Raw genomic sequence first — 20,050 nt, forward strand, 5'->3', positions numbered from 1 at the left:
ATTTGTTGTATGTAGTGAAAATATGCCAATATTTATAGGAATGAGTATGATATACTATGCAATATGCGTAATTTGAAAATATCTGGGAAATTCTAAACACTCAGATTCCATACTTTGCACTTCTGGAAACATATGTGCTACTTAAAATATGAATTGACCCAAGATTCCCACAAATTTATAATCCAGTATTCTTACTTATCTAGTTACATAAACTGTTGTAACGGCAAATTAGAGGAAATATCTATATAGAGCTCTGTTAAAAAAACAGCAACTCCTATCTAAGTGAACAAAAGCAACATAGCACATTTTCTTCTAAGTGCAATGACAAACTTTTAGCAAAAAGTCTCTCAGTTCATTTAAACCAGTTTTTCGCAATTTAACATTTCTAAGTGTAAATTGCAAAGACCCCCTCTGTTATGGTGGCAAAACTTAACACTTCTACAACTGTAAATAACAAGAACCACTGGCAGTTTAACAAGAAAGGACAGCAATTTGTGGAGGTAGCTATTATCTGCTCATGCCTCAAATTTGAACATGATCGATAGGGATAGGTGTAATTTCAAGATGGGTCAAAAAACATGTCAAAACCAAGGTGATCCAAGATAAAGGAACCATGAAAAAACTATGAAAACTCAGTAAGAGTGGCAAGGAAAGTAACATCAAAATATATTTGAAAATGGAACTTCAGTGTGCTAATTCTGTTAAAAATACGACCTCTCTCTCAACTGCTGGAGCCTAATTGCTCCAAATAGAGCACCAGTTGTATCCAGAATAAAGAAATTTTGTTTGTCTTCTGATCCATTCCAGAATTATCCTTGCTATTGTAAAAAAAAGAGATTTCAGAGGTTACTCCACCCTCTGCATTTGTTCTACAATGACCAGCAGAAAAGACTGCAGTTTACAGTACTTATTTCATTTATCCACAAGAAAGTCCAGTTGTTTCAGTCTCAATAGCCCTGCAGTCCATTATACACCTTCTGAACAGATGCTTGTTTCAGCAATTGTTTGAGATCTGCAAAATAATAAAATCACAATCACAATACAACAATACATTCGAGATTGCTACTATATTAAGGTGAAAAAATCATTCTCAATTCTCCATTAGCTTATTACTCAAAACAGTTCAGAGAGGAAACATTCAATAATACTATCGTTCTCAACTTATCACCACAACGGAGACCAACATTTATGTTAAGTGAGATATTTGTTAAGTGAGTTTTGCCCCATTTTACGAACATTCTTGTCACTGTTGCTAAATGAACCATTGCAGTTAAGTTAGTAACAGTTGCTAAGTGAATCTGGCTTCCTCATTGACTTTGCTTGTCAGAAGGTTGTAAAAGCTGATCACATGACCCTGGGATATGTGTTTTTTGTGTAGCCCCTGAAGCTTCTTATACTGTTTTCAGCTTATTAGCTTCTGACATGGAGCACTATTTGTTGTTCATGAATTTATTAAAATCTGCTTTATTGATGTGCAGCATTTCTATCCTTTATGCTAAGAAGCACAAAGACAGCCAACATGTTTAGTTTCCCACAATGTTCCTTCTGCTTCTACAATGTTCCTTCTGCTTCTACTTCAATCTTCTCAACTGGTTAGCATGATTACCAGGTAACCCTAATTTTAGTGTTTTTTTTCCCATTCCTTAAATTAGAAAATTTCAGGTAGGGATGCCAGAAATTTCCCACTGGGTTTCTCTGCTAAAAAATGTCAGGGTAATTGAAGACCCGATTGCTGCTAGCCATTGAATTTAAAGATAAAGGTTTCCCCTGTCCAGGAATGCCTATAGGGAGTGGTGCTCATCTTGATTTGTTAGCCGGGAGAACCAGCGTTGACACTTGGTCATGTGGCAGCATGACTATATGCTGAGGTGCATAAAATGCTGTTACCATCCCAATGAAATGGTACCCAGTTATCTATTTGCATTTCCATGCTTTCGAACTGTTAGGTTGGTAGGAATTGGGGCAAGTCACCCTATTGTGCACGCTCAGGTCTTGAAGCAGGCTGTCAGTTTACCAGCTGACATGCTCAGCATCTTAACTGCTGAGCCATAGCACCCTATTTAATTACATTTAGAGGGCAGCTTATATTTTATGCCTCCTTAAAAAAATCGCAGTTTGCTTTAGAGAAGCATTATTCCCATTTTCTCTTTGTTTAGCAGGTGACAATTAACACCAACAACAGTACTGTAGGTTGGTTTTTGGATTCATTTTTTGCTGAACAGGCATGGAACTCCTTCTTCTGGTACTTTCTGTTATTTCTGGCATTTTTGAATAGATTTTATCCTTTGATTTCTATATTCTGAGCATTAATATGTTGACAATCAAAGTAATGAATTTTGTAAGTCAATGTTCAATGTTCAAGTTATCACTACAGTGCTACTATACATACTTTCTCGCTGTTCCCCAGTCAACTGTTCTTTTGGAAATTCAATATCAAATGTAATGATAAGGGAGCCTTTGATGTTATTGTTATCAAAGTTTGGAAGACCTTCTCCTTTCTTCCACAGCTTGGCTCCAGGTTTTGTGATTTTATCACGGGCAATATGGACCTAACAAAAATAAAATAAAATACATGTTGAAGATTTTCTTTTTTTTATATATATATATATAAATTTTATTAAATTTACAATTAAAAACATATCAACATTACATACACAAAGAAAGAAAGAAAAAAACACTCGGCCTTACGAACTGGAAAGAGAAGAGAAGAAGAGATTTAAAAGAAAGGAAGAAGCAAAGAAAGAGAAAAAGAAATGAAAAGAATACTTTTAAAAACAGACAATATCCTTTTTGACATTCTGCAAGATCCAATTCTCCTAATTTAATTTGAATACGCACATCTTATCGATATCTATGCTTAAATTACCCATTATCTTTTAAGCAGTTTATCTCTGGATTAACCAATTATACCAAGAGTTCCAATTATCGTAAAATGTTGAAGGCTCTTTATTTTTAAGTGCTATAGTTAATTTGTCCATTTCTGCACAATCACATATTTTCTGGATAACCATTTGTTCTGTAGGTGTATAAGGTAATTTCCAACACTGAGTGAACGCTAATCTGGCTGCAGTTAAAATATGAATTGTTACATATTTCATCTTTTTGGATAAATGTTTGTCAGAGATCCCTAGTAGGAAGAACTCTGGTTTGTATTCAATTTGTTCTTTGGTTATCTCCTCCAACCATTTTCTGATTTTTTGCCAATATTTCTGGGTTTTCTTGCAGGACCACCACATGTGAAAAAAGGTTCCTTCTATGCTTTTACATTTCCAGCATTTTGGACTCATGTTAGGGTTCATTTTCGCCAACCTCGAAGGGGGCAAGTGCCATCTATAAAACATTTTGTATGTATTTTCTTTATACGCTGCCGATTTTGTAATCTTGATATTTCTGTTCCAAATCTTTTCCCATTCTGATAATGTAATACTTCTTCCGACATTCCTGCTCCAGGCTATCATGTTCCCTTTGACTACCTCTTGTTCTAATTCTACTTCCAGTAAATATTTATAGAATTTAGATATGTTCTTTTTGTTTGATCCTAATAAAATTTTATCTAAATACTGCAGTTTGTTATAAATTCCGAAGTCTTTAATGTCTTGTTTGTATCTGCTATGAATTTGAATATATAACCACTGATCAATTTTAAATCCCTGTTCCTGTAATTCTTGTCGAGTTTTTAATTTTCCTTGCGGATCTAATAAATCTTTGTATTTAATCATTTTTGTTATGTCCAAATTATTGGGATGTACCATTGCCTCTCATGTTGAAGATTTTCAATAGGATTAACATGTTTACATGAGAAATATTTTACCCAAAATAATCACAATGTCAATATATAGTCCTCGACTTACAATCACAACGGAGCCAAAAAATTCTGTTGCTAAGTGAAACATTTTGTTAGGTGAGTTTTGTCCCATTTTATGACCTTTCTTGCCACAATTGTTAAGTGAATAACTGCAGTTGTTAAGTTAATAAGACATTTTTTAACTGAATCTGGCTTCCCCACTGACTTTCCTTGTCAGAAGGTCGCAAAAGCTGATCAGAAGACTCCAGGACACTGCAACTATCATAAATATGAACCAGTTGCCAAGTGTCTGAATTTTGATCCCGTGATCATGGAGATGCCATAAAGGTTGTAACTATGTAAAACAGTCATAAGTCACATCTTTCAGTGCTGTTGTAACTTTGAATGGTCACTAAACAAAATGTTGTAAGTCGAAGACTATAGTAATATATCTTAGTGTCAACATGTGTATTATGGATACAAAAGGATTCTTTGAAAAAGTTTTCAAGCAAAGAAATCTTCTACCTTACCTTATGTCCATCTAAATGAGCAATATCCATTTCAAATCCAACAAGAGCTTCCACAAGTGAGATGGTAACATTTGTATATAAATCATCTCCTCTTCTTTCAAAGACTGGATGCCTGTAGTCAACATATCAGAATATTAATATATTTTATTTCTTAGTTCTTCTGGCATGGCAAACTCACTCTTTTTACAGCATGTAAAAAATGGCTTGGGACCGGGTTATCTGAGGGAACGTCTCTTGCCACTCGTATCTACCTGACCCATTAGAGTGGGGAGGCAGGGAATGTTGCGGGTCCCACCCCTGAGGGAGATACAACTGGTGAGACCCAGAAGAACGGCCTTCTTCGTGTGGCTCCTTCTCTCTGGAATATCATTCCCCCAGAGATTAGAATGGCTCCCACTCTAGCACTCTTTCAGAAGGCCCTGAAGACTTGGTTCTGTCAGAGGAACCCATCAAATGGCTTGTGTGATCTGCTGTCGTCGGGGTGGGGGGTGGGAGTTGGGGGGATTTTTTTCCCCTCAGATTTTGTTCTATTGTACTTTATTAATTTATTTGATTCTGTTAGTTTTTATTGTTTTTTTATTTTTTTATTTTAAATATAGTTTTACATTCTGTAAGCCGCCTCGAGTCGCCATGGGTGAATTTATTGAACACAAATCCAATAAATAAATAAATAAATAAATAAATAAATAAATGTGAAATTAAAAAATATAATTTAAAATTACTGACAAATTGGAAAATTATGTATTAATGTTCTGAAGAAATCCATTTAAATCATTTTGGAATTTGAGTGAGTGGAGTCATGCCAAGTAATTTTTTGAGTCATGATTAGAATTAAATTACCATTTTTCTGAACACCATAGGGATATTAATTCTACAGTGTTTCTCATATAATAAGGCCGGGTCTTATTTTTTTTTGAGCCCGAAAAAATGGCTAGGTTGTCTTTCGGGGTGACTTAATTCCCTTGCATCTTTGGGTGGGCGGGTGGCAACGGCTTGGATGTTGACCTCGGCGTTGGTGGGGCTTCAGATCGGGGTCAACGCAGGCAGCACCATATCCAGGTGTGCAACAAAAGTACTTCCTAACGGCAAGCCCCCGCCATTCCCCCCATTTCGCATGTTTTAATATAGGCCTTAATTTGGGGAGGGGCTTAATTTCATTTCATGCCTATAAAACATGTTGGGACTTCCCTATTGGGGGAGGCCGTATTGTTGGAGAAACAGGGTAATTTTACATACTAGTGTTTGCGTGTATAAAATATCTCTGAATCTGTCATAATATGGCATAGAAAAAACTTTCTTTAGATCTTCACAACTCTTTGTCTGTTTCCTTTGAAATCATCTTTAGACGTTTAGTGCGGATATTTTTTCCAGAAACAACTCGACTCACCTAGTTTTTGGTAATAGTTGAGAAAGGTTTAGTCTGCTTCAGGCCACCACTGTTTCCCAGAAGCAAACACTTTTAATACTTTATGCACTTCTTGCCCCAAAGGATAATCTTATAGTTGGAGCATCATTAGTTTAATGGAATAATCTGCCCACTAAAGTCTTTGCATAACATTTTTTCATGCAAAAACATGTTAATTGCTAGTACCACTAAAGCAAATGTGTTCATTGTTAGCTAGTATAGAAAAAACTTGGTTAATTATTTCATAAAGCAGAGAAACTTACTTAAGAACTTTTATTTGGAAGCGCAAGTCACCTGGTTCTCCATCAACATGAGGTTCTCCTGATGAAATTTGAACAAGTATTAGATATGTTTAAATATTTTATAACTAAACCATCTCTTTATAGTGAGACCAATGTTTCTTTAAGATTTCTATAATGGCATGATCTATCAGGATGGGGACCTTTTCCTCAAACTCTGTCCTTGTAAGTTAATGAAATTCAATATGTATAGTTAACTCTAAAAAAATGGTATACATTATTAAGGCAAAAATCTACAAATACAAGTTTACAACTGGTTGGGCTAAATGGGAACTCTTAGTAAACTACCTACCGTATTTGCCGGCGTATAAGGCGACTTTTTGCCCTAAAAAACATGCCTCCAAGTGGGGGTCGTCTTATACGCGGTAAATACATTGTCACTCGGTGCAAGAGCGACGGGGCGGAGCTCCGCAACTTGCGAAGCCCCTTCAAGCCCAGCCGAAGTCTCTCTTCCTCCTCCTCCTCCCACCCACCCACCCACCCTCCGCCCGGCTCGGGCGCTTGCGGAGGCCAATCTGGAGGTGGGGTGGGGGTGGAGCGGGAGGGTCTCTGGCGGGCCGCCGCCCAGCCAGCCCGAGCCGCGTAATGGCCCGGGGAGTGGGGGGAGGTGGTGGGGGTGGACTGTGGCGCCCCTCCTTCTGGGCAGCGGGGCGGGGCGGCAATTTGCTCCTCCCGCTTCTCCCTCCCTCTTTGAAAGACCGGGAGGGCTGTGCTTGGGGCGGGGGGTGTCCTCAGGAAGTTCCTGATGGGACCCGCTGGGCAGGGCCACCCGGCTCCCGAGCTGCTTTCCAGGGTCCCCTTGGGAAGAAAAGGGTCCGGTGGGCGGTGGAAGAAGGCGAGCGCCCTCCTCCCGCCCCCTGTCCCGTCCGTCCCTCCTCTTGTCCCCTCCTCCTCCCCGCTTAAGAGAGAAAGATCTGCCTCCCCTGCACCGAGCTTCCACCCGGCGCCGCGTCTCCCGGCCAGCGCGCTGCGACTTGGGAACCGGCCAAGCGACTTTAAAACCGAGCAGAGGCCAGAGATAGCGGAATTACCCTCCACACACACACACACACACACACACACAGAGAGAGAGAGAGAGAGAGAGAGAGAGTTGGCAGCTGTCCATCCCCCACCCTTGGAGTCCCGATGGCACGCACGCGGGGCTGTCACAAAGAAAGGGAGAGGAATTGAGTGCCAGCCTGAGAAAGGCGAAGCTGCCTCTCTAAAGCATTTTGGTGGCTTTGTAAGTTTGGGGAAAGGGGTTGGGGGTGCCAATCAAGAATTATATCCAGAATACCCCAAGTGTTACAACTTACCGTATTTGCGGCGTATGAGACGACTTTTTGCCTTGAAAAGCATGCCTCCAAGTGGGGGGTCGTCTTATACTGCGAGTATATAACAAAAACTATATTTTGATGGAGTTGGGGCTCGCTTACGCCCGTGCTATCCAGGTATTTTAGTCTGTATAAAAATCTATGGTTAGCACATAGTTTTGATATAATCATTATCCACTTTATTCAGATTATGAAATATCTGGGAACAAGAACAAAAATAGGTAATGTTGTCACAACAGGGATAAAAAATTCAAGGATGATAAGACTGACAAACAAGTTTCTATTTCTAGTGTCACAAGAACTCACAGCCAAGTTCCCTTGAAAATTATTATGAAGACATTGGCCAAAAAGCTTATAAAATAAAAAAAAGAGAAAGGAAAAATGTCGAGACATACAGAAGATACAGACATACAGAATCTTCTGCACAAGACCTTCTGTATGTATTTAAATTTTAGTAGTGTTATAGGAAATATTTTTTTCAAAGGCACAATATGTTCCAAGTATATTTAAAAAAGCAGAGTCCAAATTAGGGTCCAAATTTCCAGCCTGTTTATTTTCATCAATTTGAAACAAAGAACATTTACAGTTTTTCACGCGTCCCATAAATTACAACCTCCAATAAGATATCAAAAGTTAAAGAATAAAAATTAAAAGATGTACCTTCCCCTATAAAGGGATATTCCATTCCATCTCTAACGCCAGGTTCTATCTCCACCTCCAGCGTTCGTTCTTCATTCACAAGTCTGAGAAACAAGAAAGTATCAAAAAGTTAAACAATAAATATATTTATATGAAAGCGGAAATTTCCCTTTAACACAGCATTTTTAAGTGTCTTCAATAAGACTGTGTTATGTTTTATTTATTTTACAAATGTTAGTTTAAGTCTACCCATGCTTATAGTTGTGGTCCTAGGTTTACATGCCCCTTGAAATACGCAAACCCCTCATAGGTTTACATACCTCTTGCAGAATTTTTAAGATGTGGACCATTTTATAAGTGAACATGAATTTACTTACATTTTTGTTATGTGATTCAAATTAACCAGGCATCTAAGAACATCACAATCATAAAACAAACTATAGCAATAAAGGGAATAGTTAAATGGTTCTGTTTAAAAATTCCCATACCCTCAAATATTTGGGGAGCATGAAAGTTGTGAATGGGACATGCCTGGACTTTCCAGCATGACAATGGTCTGTTACCTAAAGCTACACTGACCCTTAAGTGGCTGCAGCAGAACAAATAAACGAAGGTTCTGGATGACAGCCAGTCTCCTGACTGTAACATCACTGAGCGTATCTGAGATCTCAAACAGCTCATCCTAGACAGCCAAAGAATGTGCAGGACCTGCAGACTTTTTGCCAAAAGGATACGTAGCTTTACCACACGAGAAAATAAAGGGCCTCATTAATAACTATCCTAATAGACTGTTTTAGGATGTTGATGTTAAATGAATTAGGACTGTTAGGATCATTAATGTTAAAGGGAGCAATGCATACCATTAAGAACTAAGAGGATGCAAACCACTGTTTTATTATACACTGCTCAAAAAAATAAAGGGAACACAAAAATAAGACATCCTAGATCTGAATGAATGAAATATTCTTATTAAATACTTTGTTCATTACATAGTTGAATGTGCTGACAACAAAATCACACAAAAATTATCAATGGAAATCAAATTTAGCAACCCATGGAGGCCTGGATTTGGAGTTACACTCAAAATTAAAGTGGAAAAAAACACTACAGGCTGATCCAACTTTGATGTAATGTCCTTAAAACAAGTCAAAATGAGGCTGTGTATGGCATCCACGTGCCTGTATGACCTCCCTACAACGCCTGGGCATACTCCTGATGAGGTGGTGGATGGTCTCCTGAGGGATCTCCTCCCACACCTGGACTAAAGCATCTCCTAACTCCTGGACAGTCTGTGGTGCAATGTGGCATTGGTGGATGGAGCGAGACATGATGTCCCAGATGTGCTCAATTGGATTCAGGTCTGGGGAATGGGCGGGCCAGTCCATAGCATCAATGCCTTCGTCTTGCAGGAACTGCTGACACACTCCAGCCACATGAAGTCTAGCATTGTCTTGCATTAGGAGGAACCCAGGGCCAACCGCACCAGCATATGGTCTCACCAAGGGGTCTGAGGATCTCATCTCGGTACCTAATGGCAGCCAGGCTACCTCTGGCGAGCACATGAAGGGCTGTGCGGCCTTCCAAAGAAATGCCACCTCACACCATTACTGATCCACTGCCAAACTGGTCATGCTGGACGATGTTGCAGGCATCAGAACGTTCTCCATGGCGTCTCCAGACCCTGTCACGTCTGTCACACGTGCTCAGTATGAACCTGCTTTCATCTGCGAAGAGCACAGGGTGCCAGTAGCGAATTTGCTAATCTTGGTGTTCTCTGGCAAATGCCAAACGTCCTACACGGTGTTGGGCTGTAAGCACAACCCCCACCTGTGGACGTTGGGCCCTCATACCACCCTCATGGAGTCTGTTTCTGACTGTTTGAGCAGCCACATGCACATTTGTGGCCTGCTGGAGGTCATTTTGCAGGACTCTGGCAGTGCTCCTCCTGTCCCTCCTTGCACAAAGGCGGAGGTAGCAGTTCTGATGCTGGGTTGTTGCCCTCCTACGGCCTCCTCCACGTCTCCTGAAATACTGGCCTGTCTCCTGGTAGTGCCTCCATGCTCTGGACACTACGCTGACAGACACAGCAAACCTTCTTGCCACAGCTCACATTGATGTGCCATCCTGGATGAGCTGCACTATCTGAGCCACTTGTGTGGGTTGTAGACTCCGTCTCATGCTACCAATAGAGTGAAAGCACCGCCAGCATTCAAAAGTGACCAAACCATCAGCTAGAAAGCATAGGAACTGAGAAGTGGTCTGTGGTCACCACCTGCAGAACCACTCCTTTATTGGGGATGTCTTGCTAACTGCCTATGCTTTCCACCTGTTGTCTATTCCATTTGCACAACAGCATGTGAAATTGATTGTCAATCAGTGTTGCTACCTAAGTGGACAGTTTGATTTCACAGAAGTGTGATTGACTTGGAGTTACATTGTTGTTGTTTAAGTGTTCCCTTTATTTTTTGAGCAGTGTATTTTATTGCTATGGTTTAAAGATTGTGCTACTCTGTAATGCCTAATAGTTTAATTTGAATCACATTATAATTTTTAAAAAAATTCTTTGATTACTTTTGTTTACTTACAATATACTCCAGAACGTACAAATTCTGCAAGGGTTACATAAATTTATGAGCACAACTTTATTTACATAGCTACAGGGAACACCTCAAACCTTAGCTAAATATATATGTTGTACAATAGTAGAATTTGAAGGCTGAATGTACAGACATTCACAAAACACCTGTTGGATATCCTTTAAAACAATGATGCCTTCCCGGAATAGCATAGGGTCTTCTACATTGTAGTGCACTCTTTGGCATAAGATACATTTGATTTAAAGAATTGTCAGCAGGTGCTACCATGTATCCTCTAACACCCTCTTCAAGCACTGCATTGAAGATTTTCAGGCACAAAAGTCTCTTTTCAAGCCATAAAAAACCCCAACAACACTCTATGCCACCTTGTGGCTCATACTGGAAATGTAATCATCTTCCCTCTGCTATTTTTAACAATTATGTAAGATTGTCAATTACTCAAGCACCAAATAGCCACAGGACCTCAAACTCACTTGACATTGGGACACTCATCACAGACAACTTCTTGTGTCATCTGGAAACGTCCTGGGCCTAACTGGGTTGTCCTCATCTCTTGCCGGCAATTGCATTTCCGTTTCCCTGGTGCCTGTCTTGCAACTGGCTTGTTCCTAATAACCTGAAAATAGGTAAAGAATGATGTTGGATGCAAACTTTACAATGTACAACACTTCAGTCCTTTCAAATGAATAAAGCAGACAAACATCTCATTTATATTAAATCTGCTATTTAGACTTTGTAACATAAATTAACTTAATATAATATAAACAATCACAAATTATGCGCTGGCTTTTCAGTTAGCATTTAGCTGTGATTGATCTTTCCCTTATTTAAAATTATTAATTAATAAACAATAATTTATAAAATAATTTATTTAATAAAATGAATACCAATATAGAGGTTTATAATATTAGTGCACAATAGAATTAAGAATCCTTTGACCATGTTGAAGACTCCCCCAGTTTTTCTTTTCAAAAGTACTTAAATGGAGCTAGTAATATCCCCCCACACCTGATGCCTCAAAAAGGGAAAATGTGGAAGTAAAAACTATAGGGAACACTTCAAATCCTAGCAAAATTCCTACACTCCTAGATGATAATCACAGTGATTATACTTAATTTTAATTATAATTCAATATGGAAGTAACAGAAATAATGATTAGTTTTTATCACTCATTACTTTGGGGAGGATGTCTGTCACCAAAGGCAAAGTGTGGCTCCTTGTGTGGAAAAATGTTACATGCTCCTGTTGTGCATAAATAGGGCCACTGATTAATTTGAATTGCTCTCCTATTGTTTCTTTCACAAGCATTTAGTACTGAGACAAAACTGAAAGCAGTTACCTAACATGTACTGCAATTCCACAGGAAATACATAGGTGGTCCCAAGGATACTTTTGGTGTTCCCTCATATTCATTCAATGAGAGAGAACTATTTCTAATAATGAAGCCTGAAAAACAGATTTATACAAGTAAAGGAGACCTATTAAGGAAATTGCCTAACTTACTTCCACAAAATTTCCCGAATACACTTCTTCCAACGTAACTTCTAGGTCCACAATAATGTCGCTTCCCCTTGGAATGTTCCTGTCTTGCTGACGAGGACTGCCTCCAAACATGAAACCAAAATCTCCAAAGAAACTGAAAAGACATGAATATTGACTCATTTAGCTTCCTTTCTATTAAACTTATAGGAGAGCAGGTAAGAATTACTAAGGAAACTGTAGGGAGTAAGGAGGTTGAGGGAGATTTGATGAATTATGAGAAGGAGGTACACAGAATCAGACTTGCAAGAGTCTGTTATTAATTTATAGCCAATCTCAATAAAAGTAGTTTTAGACTTCCTGTGGAATTAATCTTTTGGTCTGATCTACTTAGTGGGGCTGACATCAATTTTGCAAGTCTATTGTGCTCTTTTATTGAGGTAGGCCAAAGACCTTACCTTTGTTACTGGGGACTGGCTATAATTCAGTATAGTGAATTAGGGAGGTGTCTGTTAAAATGCTGATTTTTTGTCAAAACTGTCATAACATGTAGTCATATGATTGTGGAATGCTGCAAATGATATAAACATGGCCGTGTTGCTAGGTTCCTGGAGATCAGTGATGTGACTGGGGAGGGCCACAACTGTCAAAACTTTAAATCTGGGTATTAAGTAAACCCAAGGTAGGTCTCTTGTAACTTTGCAAGTTGAGCACTACCTACAGAAGGAGTCTGGTAGATAAAAGTGCCATACACTTCCTAATCAATACACTAACTGTGAACTCTTAATATTTTATGTTGCCAGGCCAATACTTGTTTTATATAAACTGATCACTATGCCTTCACACAAATTTACTGACTTCTTAAGTATGTGATCTTAGTGATGATGGTTTTCCAAATGTGAAGCGGAATTGAGCATTCACATTCAGATTTAAAGCAGAGTTAATTCAACTAAACAAATAGCAAGGAATGTGATTATGTTTTTGTCTTTGTTGCAAGATAACAATTGCTGGTGAGGGTTCATCGGTGGCTTGTGTTAACTGAACAGGCAGATAATGAAACCCGACTTGTGTTCTCAGAAATATGTGCAGGACAACATGCAACAACTGGGTTTTAAACAACATGCAGGACAGCAATGGGAAGGCTGCTGGTCAGAGCTATGACCAGCAACCCTGGTTTTTGTCTTGCAAAGTGTGAATGCCTGTATGTCAGGCTGGAGCTCCTACTTATGACATAGCTTCTAAGTCCACGGAGTAATCAGCATTGAGAATAATATGTTTAATTCAGAATAGAGATAATCTCTTCTCAGGTGGCCTTGATCTTTGGCGAATCCTAAGCAAAACTTGAAATGGTATAATTCCCACTCCAAACACACATAGAACTTCTCCAGAGGTTTGCATAGGCTATCATTATAGGTTCATAACTCAAGTGTTATGAAAGACTTTTTAACTCATTAATTGATATAATTATTGTTCTGCTGGAATTTACTAATATCAATTCTTATTGCTATCCTTCATATTGTTTAAAACCAGTTTAAGATGTTTCATTGCAGTTTTGCTCTTGCTGAACAAAACATAATAATAACATGGCTGAAATTAATGACTAAAGATGCTGTTGTACTATATACCAGGGACCTTCAAACTTGACAGCTTTAAGACTTGTGGACTTCAACCCCCAGAATTCCTCCTCCAATCATGTTAGCTCAGGAATTCTGGGAGTTGACGTCCACTAGTCTAACTTGTCAAGTTTGAAGACCCTTGTACTATACTATAAGATAACACTTTATCATGCAAAAAAGTATAAAGTAGTAAAGCACACTTACTGTGAAAAAATATCTCCATGAGAACTTTGATGTCCTTCTTTCAACCCTTCTTCACCATAGGCATCATACTGCTTTCGTTTTTCCTCATCTGACAATACCTGCAGGAGACATAAATTGCATATATTAATATAGGTTTAAGTTATTTTAAAGAGGAAAATGGACAAAACTATAATTTTGCCTCCATACCATACAGATCGGATATGTTTGCGGTGGTCTGATATTTTCCAGAAATAAATGTTTTAAACTAAAAGCAGTTTGTGTCCATCCCTTACCTATGTATCACACCCAGAATTCTACAAATGGCTTCCGATTCAGAAAACTATCTACTGGAAAGCTGCCAGAATGCACAAAAGTGGCCAAATCACACTTAGAGTTCTCAAATGGATTCTGATTCAGAAAATTATCTCCTGGAATACTATTATAAGGAAAAGGTAAAGATTCCCCTCGCACATACGTGCTAGTCATTTCCAGCTCTAGGGGCAGTGCTCATCTCCATTACAAAGCTGAAGAGCCAATGCTGTCCAAAGACATCTCCGTGGTCATGTGGCCGGCATGACTAAACGCCGAAGGCGCAAGGAATGCTGTTACCTTCCCACCAAAGCGATCCCTATTTTTCTACTTGCATTTTTACATGCTTTCGAACTGCTAGGTTGGCAGAAGCTGGGACAAGTAACGGGAGCTCACTCTGTTATGTGGTGCTAGGGATTCAAACTGCCGAACCGACCTTTCTGATCAACAGGCTCAGCGTCTTAGCCACTAAGCCACCGCGTCCCTTATCTAGACACACCTATCCCTTATCTAGACACACCCTATCAAGACACACCTAAATGGCCAAATCATCATGTGACCCATAGGCTTTATTTTTGTAAAAAAAAAAAAAAGTCAATCCAATGCTATTAAATATTGCTGTCACCAAGAATATTGGTTTCATAACCACTTCTGCTTCAAAAGGCAGACTACTGAGTGTCCCCAATGCCTCCAGGCCTCAGGGATATGGCCAACTCCATCCCGCCACTATGCTGCTAGCCACTGAACAACTGATCAGTTTGCCAGTTATTCCTTTGTGACCCATACTTATTTTTAAAGTATCAATCTGGTGTTTTTCCCTCAATGAGTTGGGCAGGCCTGGTCTAAAAAAAAGAACATTCCATTTGTACATACAAAATCTTTTCCTAATTAAATGTAATTGACATCTATATTTAAATACTATAGCAACAAATAGGAACGTTTCACTGATTTCTATCTGAAAGATGTCCTCAGCAAAAGTGTTATATGTGCTGAAAAACAAATATAAGGTTAGCAGAAACAAAACATTAAGGTCACAAAAGATTGTAAACAGAGTAATTTTTGAGACCATGTGACTATAGTATATAGGGATTATTGGGATACAACATCAAACGTTTTTCCTCCAAACCTCACAGAACTGGCAATTCCAGGAGCACTGTAATGATTTTCTGGAATTTAATCTTCAATCTTCCAAGCTGGAAGCAATTTGTGGTCATCCCCTCATCCAGAATTTATGCATTAGTAATTGCTGCCTAATTCTCTGTAGTAAAAATATGTCTAATTTAATTTAGCTATACTTACTTTCATTAAAAAAGGGCACAGAACGGTACTTTTCATAATACTGCACTTTCTCTCTATATAACCAGTGATTAGCTAGATAAAATTAGCTTGCAAACTCCAAAAATAATTATTTTGGGATGATTCTTTCTTACCAAATTATAGCATATAATTGCTTACATTATGCTGCAGCTTTTTCAGAGTTGTTAATCCATTTTGTAATAAGACATTTTACATGACTGATTGTACAAGAGCAACTAATACCAGTAAGTACTTAACTAACAAAAGGACATTTTGATTCTATTTCAAGGAAGAAGATTTAAAACAAACTGACAGAAATGAGGAAGAAGAATAAAGGATAATATCTGTTCATCTGTTTATTTTCTTTTCTGTTACATGTTAGCTATTCACTTTTCCATTCTGATGTGTGCATAAGGAAGCTATACACAGGTAGAGCAAATCTTATTTTTAAAGCATATCCTCATTCATAAGTTTAGAGTAGCATTTCCAAAAATAATGCAAGAATATGTCACACCCTTTAAACTAAAGGAAAAAGGAGAACTCCATGGCCTTCCAAATGTCACAAATTAATCAGAAACCTCTGTTTGCTTCCCACGGTACATAGGCATCTGCATATGTAAGAATCTTTCTTGCCATTAATCAAGTTCATGAAAGTATTCTTTAGCAACAGCATATTAAATGCCAATGCAACATTGTAACACATAGTTTTATACTGTTAGACATCACTTAATGGGGCAGCATGAAGATCCATGTTTTGACATATTTGATCTGCTACATTTAGAAGCTGAATAGAAATAAAAATCCTCTATTGTTTATTCACAAAAAAACAACAACACTTTCCATAAATCATTTTCAAGTACTCAATTAAATCAGCCTAAAGAAAATGAAGTTTTCAAGAACAGTAGTCTCATTAATGTCACAAACACATTGCTATTTTCCAGTTAGTGCCCATCCTACTAAAATTTCATTGAAGAGAACAATCCAGGATGCAGAGGATGCATATGTTGATCACAGACTTCTCCCAAATACACTTACCTCATAGGCAGCCCCAAGATCCTGAAATTTTTCCTGTGCACGTGGATCATCAGGGTTTCTGTCGGGATGAAGCTGAAGGGCTAATTTTCGGTAGGCTTTTTTAATATCTTTAACAGATGCACTGCGAGGAACCCCCAAAATCTTATAGAAATCTCTCCTGAAAAACAACAAAGGTTATTGCCTCTTATGATCCTCAAATTAAAAAATAGTGGGAGAAAATGTATGTTCTTCTTTGCCATAAGCCTGGGGTATCAAACTTGCAGCGTCACATTGTCGTCACGTGATGTATCACAACTTTTTTCCCCTTCGCTAAACTGGGGGTGGGCATAGCTGGCCCACGCGCTGTGAGTTTGACACCCTTGCCATAAGCTGATAATAACAGGAATAGCAAAACACAGAAAAAGTTCTATAAGCCTTGTATTCTAAGAATAGCAGCACATGCTTTTTTGTTAAACATCAGAGCTTCCAAAGTAGGATGTCATACTTTTGGAGCATTGCTTTAGCAATCTTTTTTTTTAAAAGTTTTTTATTTTTTACACAGACATAAACAAAACATAAAACCATCTCTCAATTACATACAGTGTGTCAGTTGGTACAAATCTCTTGTGCACAATCTCTGCAGTCTTCCCCTTCTAATTTAAATTAATTCTCATACTATAAATCCACTATATATATTTATATTATTATCATTGTTAATTACTTGCAGACTGTTACTAATACTCCATCATTTTATGTGAGCAAATCACTATTTTTACTTGGCCTACTTTATAACATTCATTTCATCATCACCAATCTATTCAATAATAATGTATCTTTACATTACTTTATCTCTATAGTTCTATTATATTATAAAGTATTATAAAATATTTCATTTCCCTATTTTTATCTAACCATTGATAAAATAAATCCATCTTATAAAATTGTTTATCTTCTTGCTCTCTAATTTCAAATGTCAGTTTAGTCATTTTTGCACACTCCATTATTTTCTTGCTTTAGTAATCTTGATATGCAACCTGTGAGCTTAAAGCTATAGTTTTAAATATATTCACTAGTCAATTATCACAGTTGGGTTGCATAGTAAATACAGATGGCTCTCATGTGCTCATTCCTGGATCTAAAAACCTTCATTTATGCCCTAGTCACCACATGATTGGATTACTGCAATGCACTCTACCGTCCTAGGGCTTCCTCTGAAGAAAATTTAAAACTACAGCTAGTTCAGGACACACAGCATTCAATGTCCTTTGACATGTCAATGATATCTGCAAACTACACTGGTTACTGGTAAACTTCTGATTATCACCTGTCCTATACAGCCCTTCATGACATAAGACCAGGTTATTTGAGAACCATTTATCTCCACTGATTTCTGCCTGTTAACTAACATTAGAGTTAATGTGCTCCAGATCCTTTCAACCAAACAATGCCATCTATTACATAGAATTCAGAAAGTATGGTTCTCTCTGCTGCAATGCCTGCCATCTGGAAAGATCTATGTAGCTCCAACCTTAATAATGTTTTAAAAGTACTTAAAAACTACGACTGCACTCCAACCCCTTGGGATAGGATATTTGTGAATCCTGTTGGTAGAGATTTTGGGGTACACGGGATATGGTGGTCCAAACATTTCAGATTTTTTCTGTTTTTCTGTTTTTAAATTGTAAGTAGTCCAAAGCAGTTTTGGAACTGGACTGCCTCCAAATCTAATGGACCAAAGGGAAAAAAAACTGTAATCTTTATACAACTAGAAAGCTCTAGGCTGGGGAAGCCTGGCATAAGATTAAAAAAGTTAGAGAAAATGCCATCCTTTATTTGTTCATTTAAAGCTATATATGCCCTTGAATTTATTGGCAGAAACAGAAAGAAAACTCTTAAGTGTATATAATTGCACTCTATGTGCTGAATGGAAGAAATATCCTGCCTTTCAATAAACATTTCAAAAAAGCTTACATTTGTTTTGTTTTTTTAAATAAAAGCATTATATTTTTTTAAAATAAAATGCAATAAAAATTTAAAAGCCTATTAATAATTTATAAAGGAAATAATAATCAGTTATTTAATGACTTAAGTTGTATGCTTTTTGCTATAAAATTATATCAAAAGTAGGTGACAGCTAAGCTTTCCTCAGGAAACATTCCATAATTGGAACCATACTGAGAAAATAAATAAGCAAGAGGGTAGCAGATTAAAACAACTGATTTCAGTAGGGTAGAGGGCAGGTAAAAGTGAAAACATGGATATAGATTCTAGCCACTGAAAAGAAGTAACAGGTCCAAAGAGAATTTCATGACTGAGGCAGGGATTTGAACCTGAGTGGCTATACAGATAGTCCACAATTTATAACAATTCATTTAGTGACCGTTCCAAGTTACAACTGCACTGAAAAAAGCGACTTTTCACACTTACGACTGTTACAGTGTCCCCATGAACACATGATCAAAATTCAGAAGCTTGGCAACTGGTTCATATTTATGACAGTTGCAGTGTCCTGGGATCACATGATCAGCTTTTGCGACCTTCTGACAAGCAAATGGGGAAGTTAGTAACCACCATCTTATTAACTTAACAAACGCAAATGATTCACGGGCAAGAAAAGATGTAAAATGGGGCAAACTGAAATAATGTTTCGATTGAAGCTGCTGAAGACCTGGTTCTGCCAGAGGGCCTAAGGAACCCAGAGCAGGATGGAGTCCATTAAATGGCTTATGTGATCTGCTGTCGCTAGGGCGGGTTGGGTGGGCGGGAGGTGATCTTGTTATATTGTACTATATTAATTTATTTGATTCTTTATGTTAGTTTTGATTGTTTTAAATGTGGTTTTTATAGCCTGCAAGCCGCCCTGAGTCGCCATGGGCGAATAGGCAGAAATATAAATTCAATAAATAAACAAATAGGCAACAGACATTGTGGGCTCACTTGTGGTCGTAACTCGAGGACTACCCGTCCTCCTCACACACCACGTCCACTACGACTCACCTCTCGTCCCTCACCCTCCCCAGCGCTTGAAAACATCATCTACCTTCGAAGGCACAAGGAAATCGTTTCCTGGCCACCCGTGAAGGGGGATGAAGAAGGAAAGGAAAATAGCACCTACAACTCTCCCTAGGAAGAAACGGCCAGGAAGCAGCGGAACAGGGAGCAGTCCGCGCACGGGGCGGCGGTGAGAAGAATACGAGGCGCTCCCGTAGATTGAAAGGGGCGTGGGGGGGGGGGAGGTGGCAGAGCTCAGCAGGTTCAGCGGGCCTTTCAGAAGAGCGAAAGGGGATAAAAGGCAGCGGGGGCTCCACCCTACCGCGGGGCCACCTGCAAACCTCAGCCCCGGAACGACCTTTCCTTCCGACCGCCTTTTCCTTCCCGGCACTCACCCGGCGATGGCTTCCCCAAGCAGGCACAGCAGTAGTAGAAGGAGGCCACCGAGGGAGCGGGGGGACATGGCGGGGGTCTAGTCGAAGCAGCTCCCAGCCCCTACCTTCCTCACGCACCGGTAACCATAGGCACGAAAGAGAACCCCCGGTACAGAGACGCGGCCAATCAGAGCCCAGCAGAAAAGGCAACCCGTCATTCG

General features: G+C 38.8%; 1 protein-coding gene across 1 annotated transcript; it reads right to left on the reverse strand.

Moving 5' to 3' along the window:
• Positions 1-649: 649 nt before the first annotated feature.
• On the reverse strand, positions 650-20,004 carry DNAJB11 (DnaJ heat shock protein family (Hsp40) member B11). The gene is made up of 10 exons (XM_026690475.2): positions 19,851-20,004; positions 16,486-16,642; positions 13,867-13,964; positions 12,071-12,203; positions 11,041-11,183; positions 7,992-8,074; positions 5,983-6,040; positions 4,315-4,426; positions 2,390-2,549; positions 650-1,012 (listed from the first exon to the last, which is right to left on the reverse strand). Exons 1-10 carry the CDS (start codon positions 19,916-19,918, stop codon positions 948-950), a joined length of 1,077 nt encoding a protein of 358 aa, XP_026546260.1. The 5' UTR covers positions 19,919-20,004; the 3' UTR covers positions 650-947.
• Positions 20,005-20,050: the final 46 nt, after the last annotated feature.

The sequence above is a fragment of the Notechis scutatus genome, chromosome 4 (assembly GCF_049901735.1).
Source record: "Notechis scutatus isolate UNSWTSFEM ecotype Mainland chromosome 4, rNotScu1.2, whole genome shotgun sequence".
Lineage (NCBI taxonomy): Eukaryota > Metazoa > Chordata > Lepidosauria > Squamata > Elapidae > Notechis > Notechis scutatus.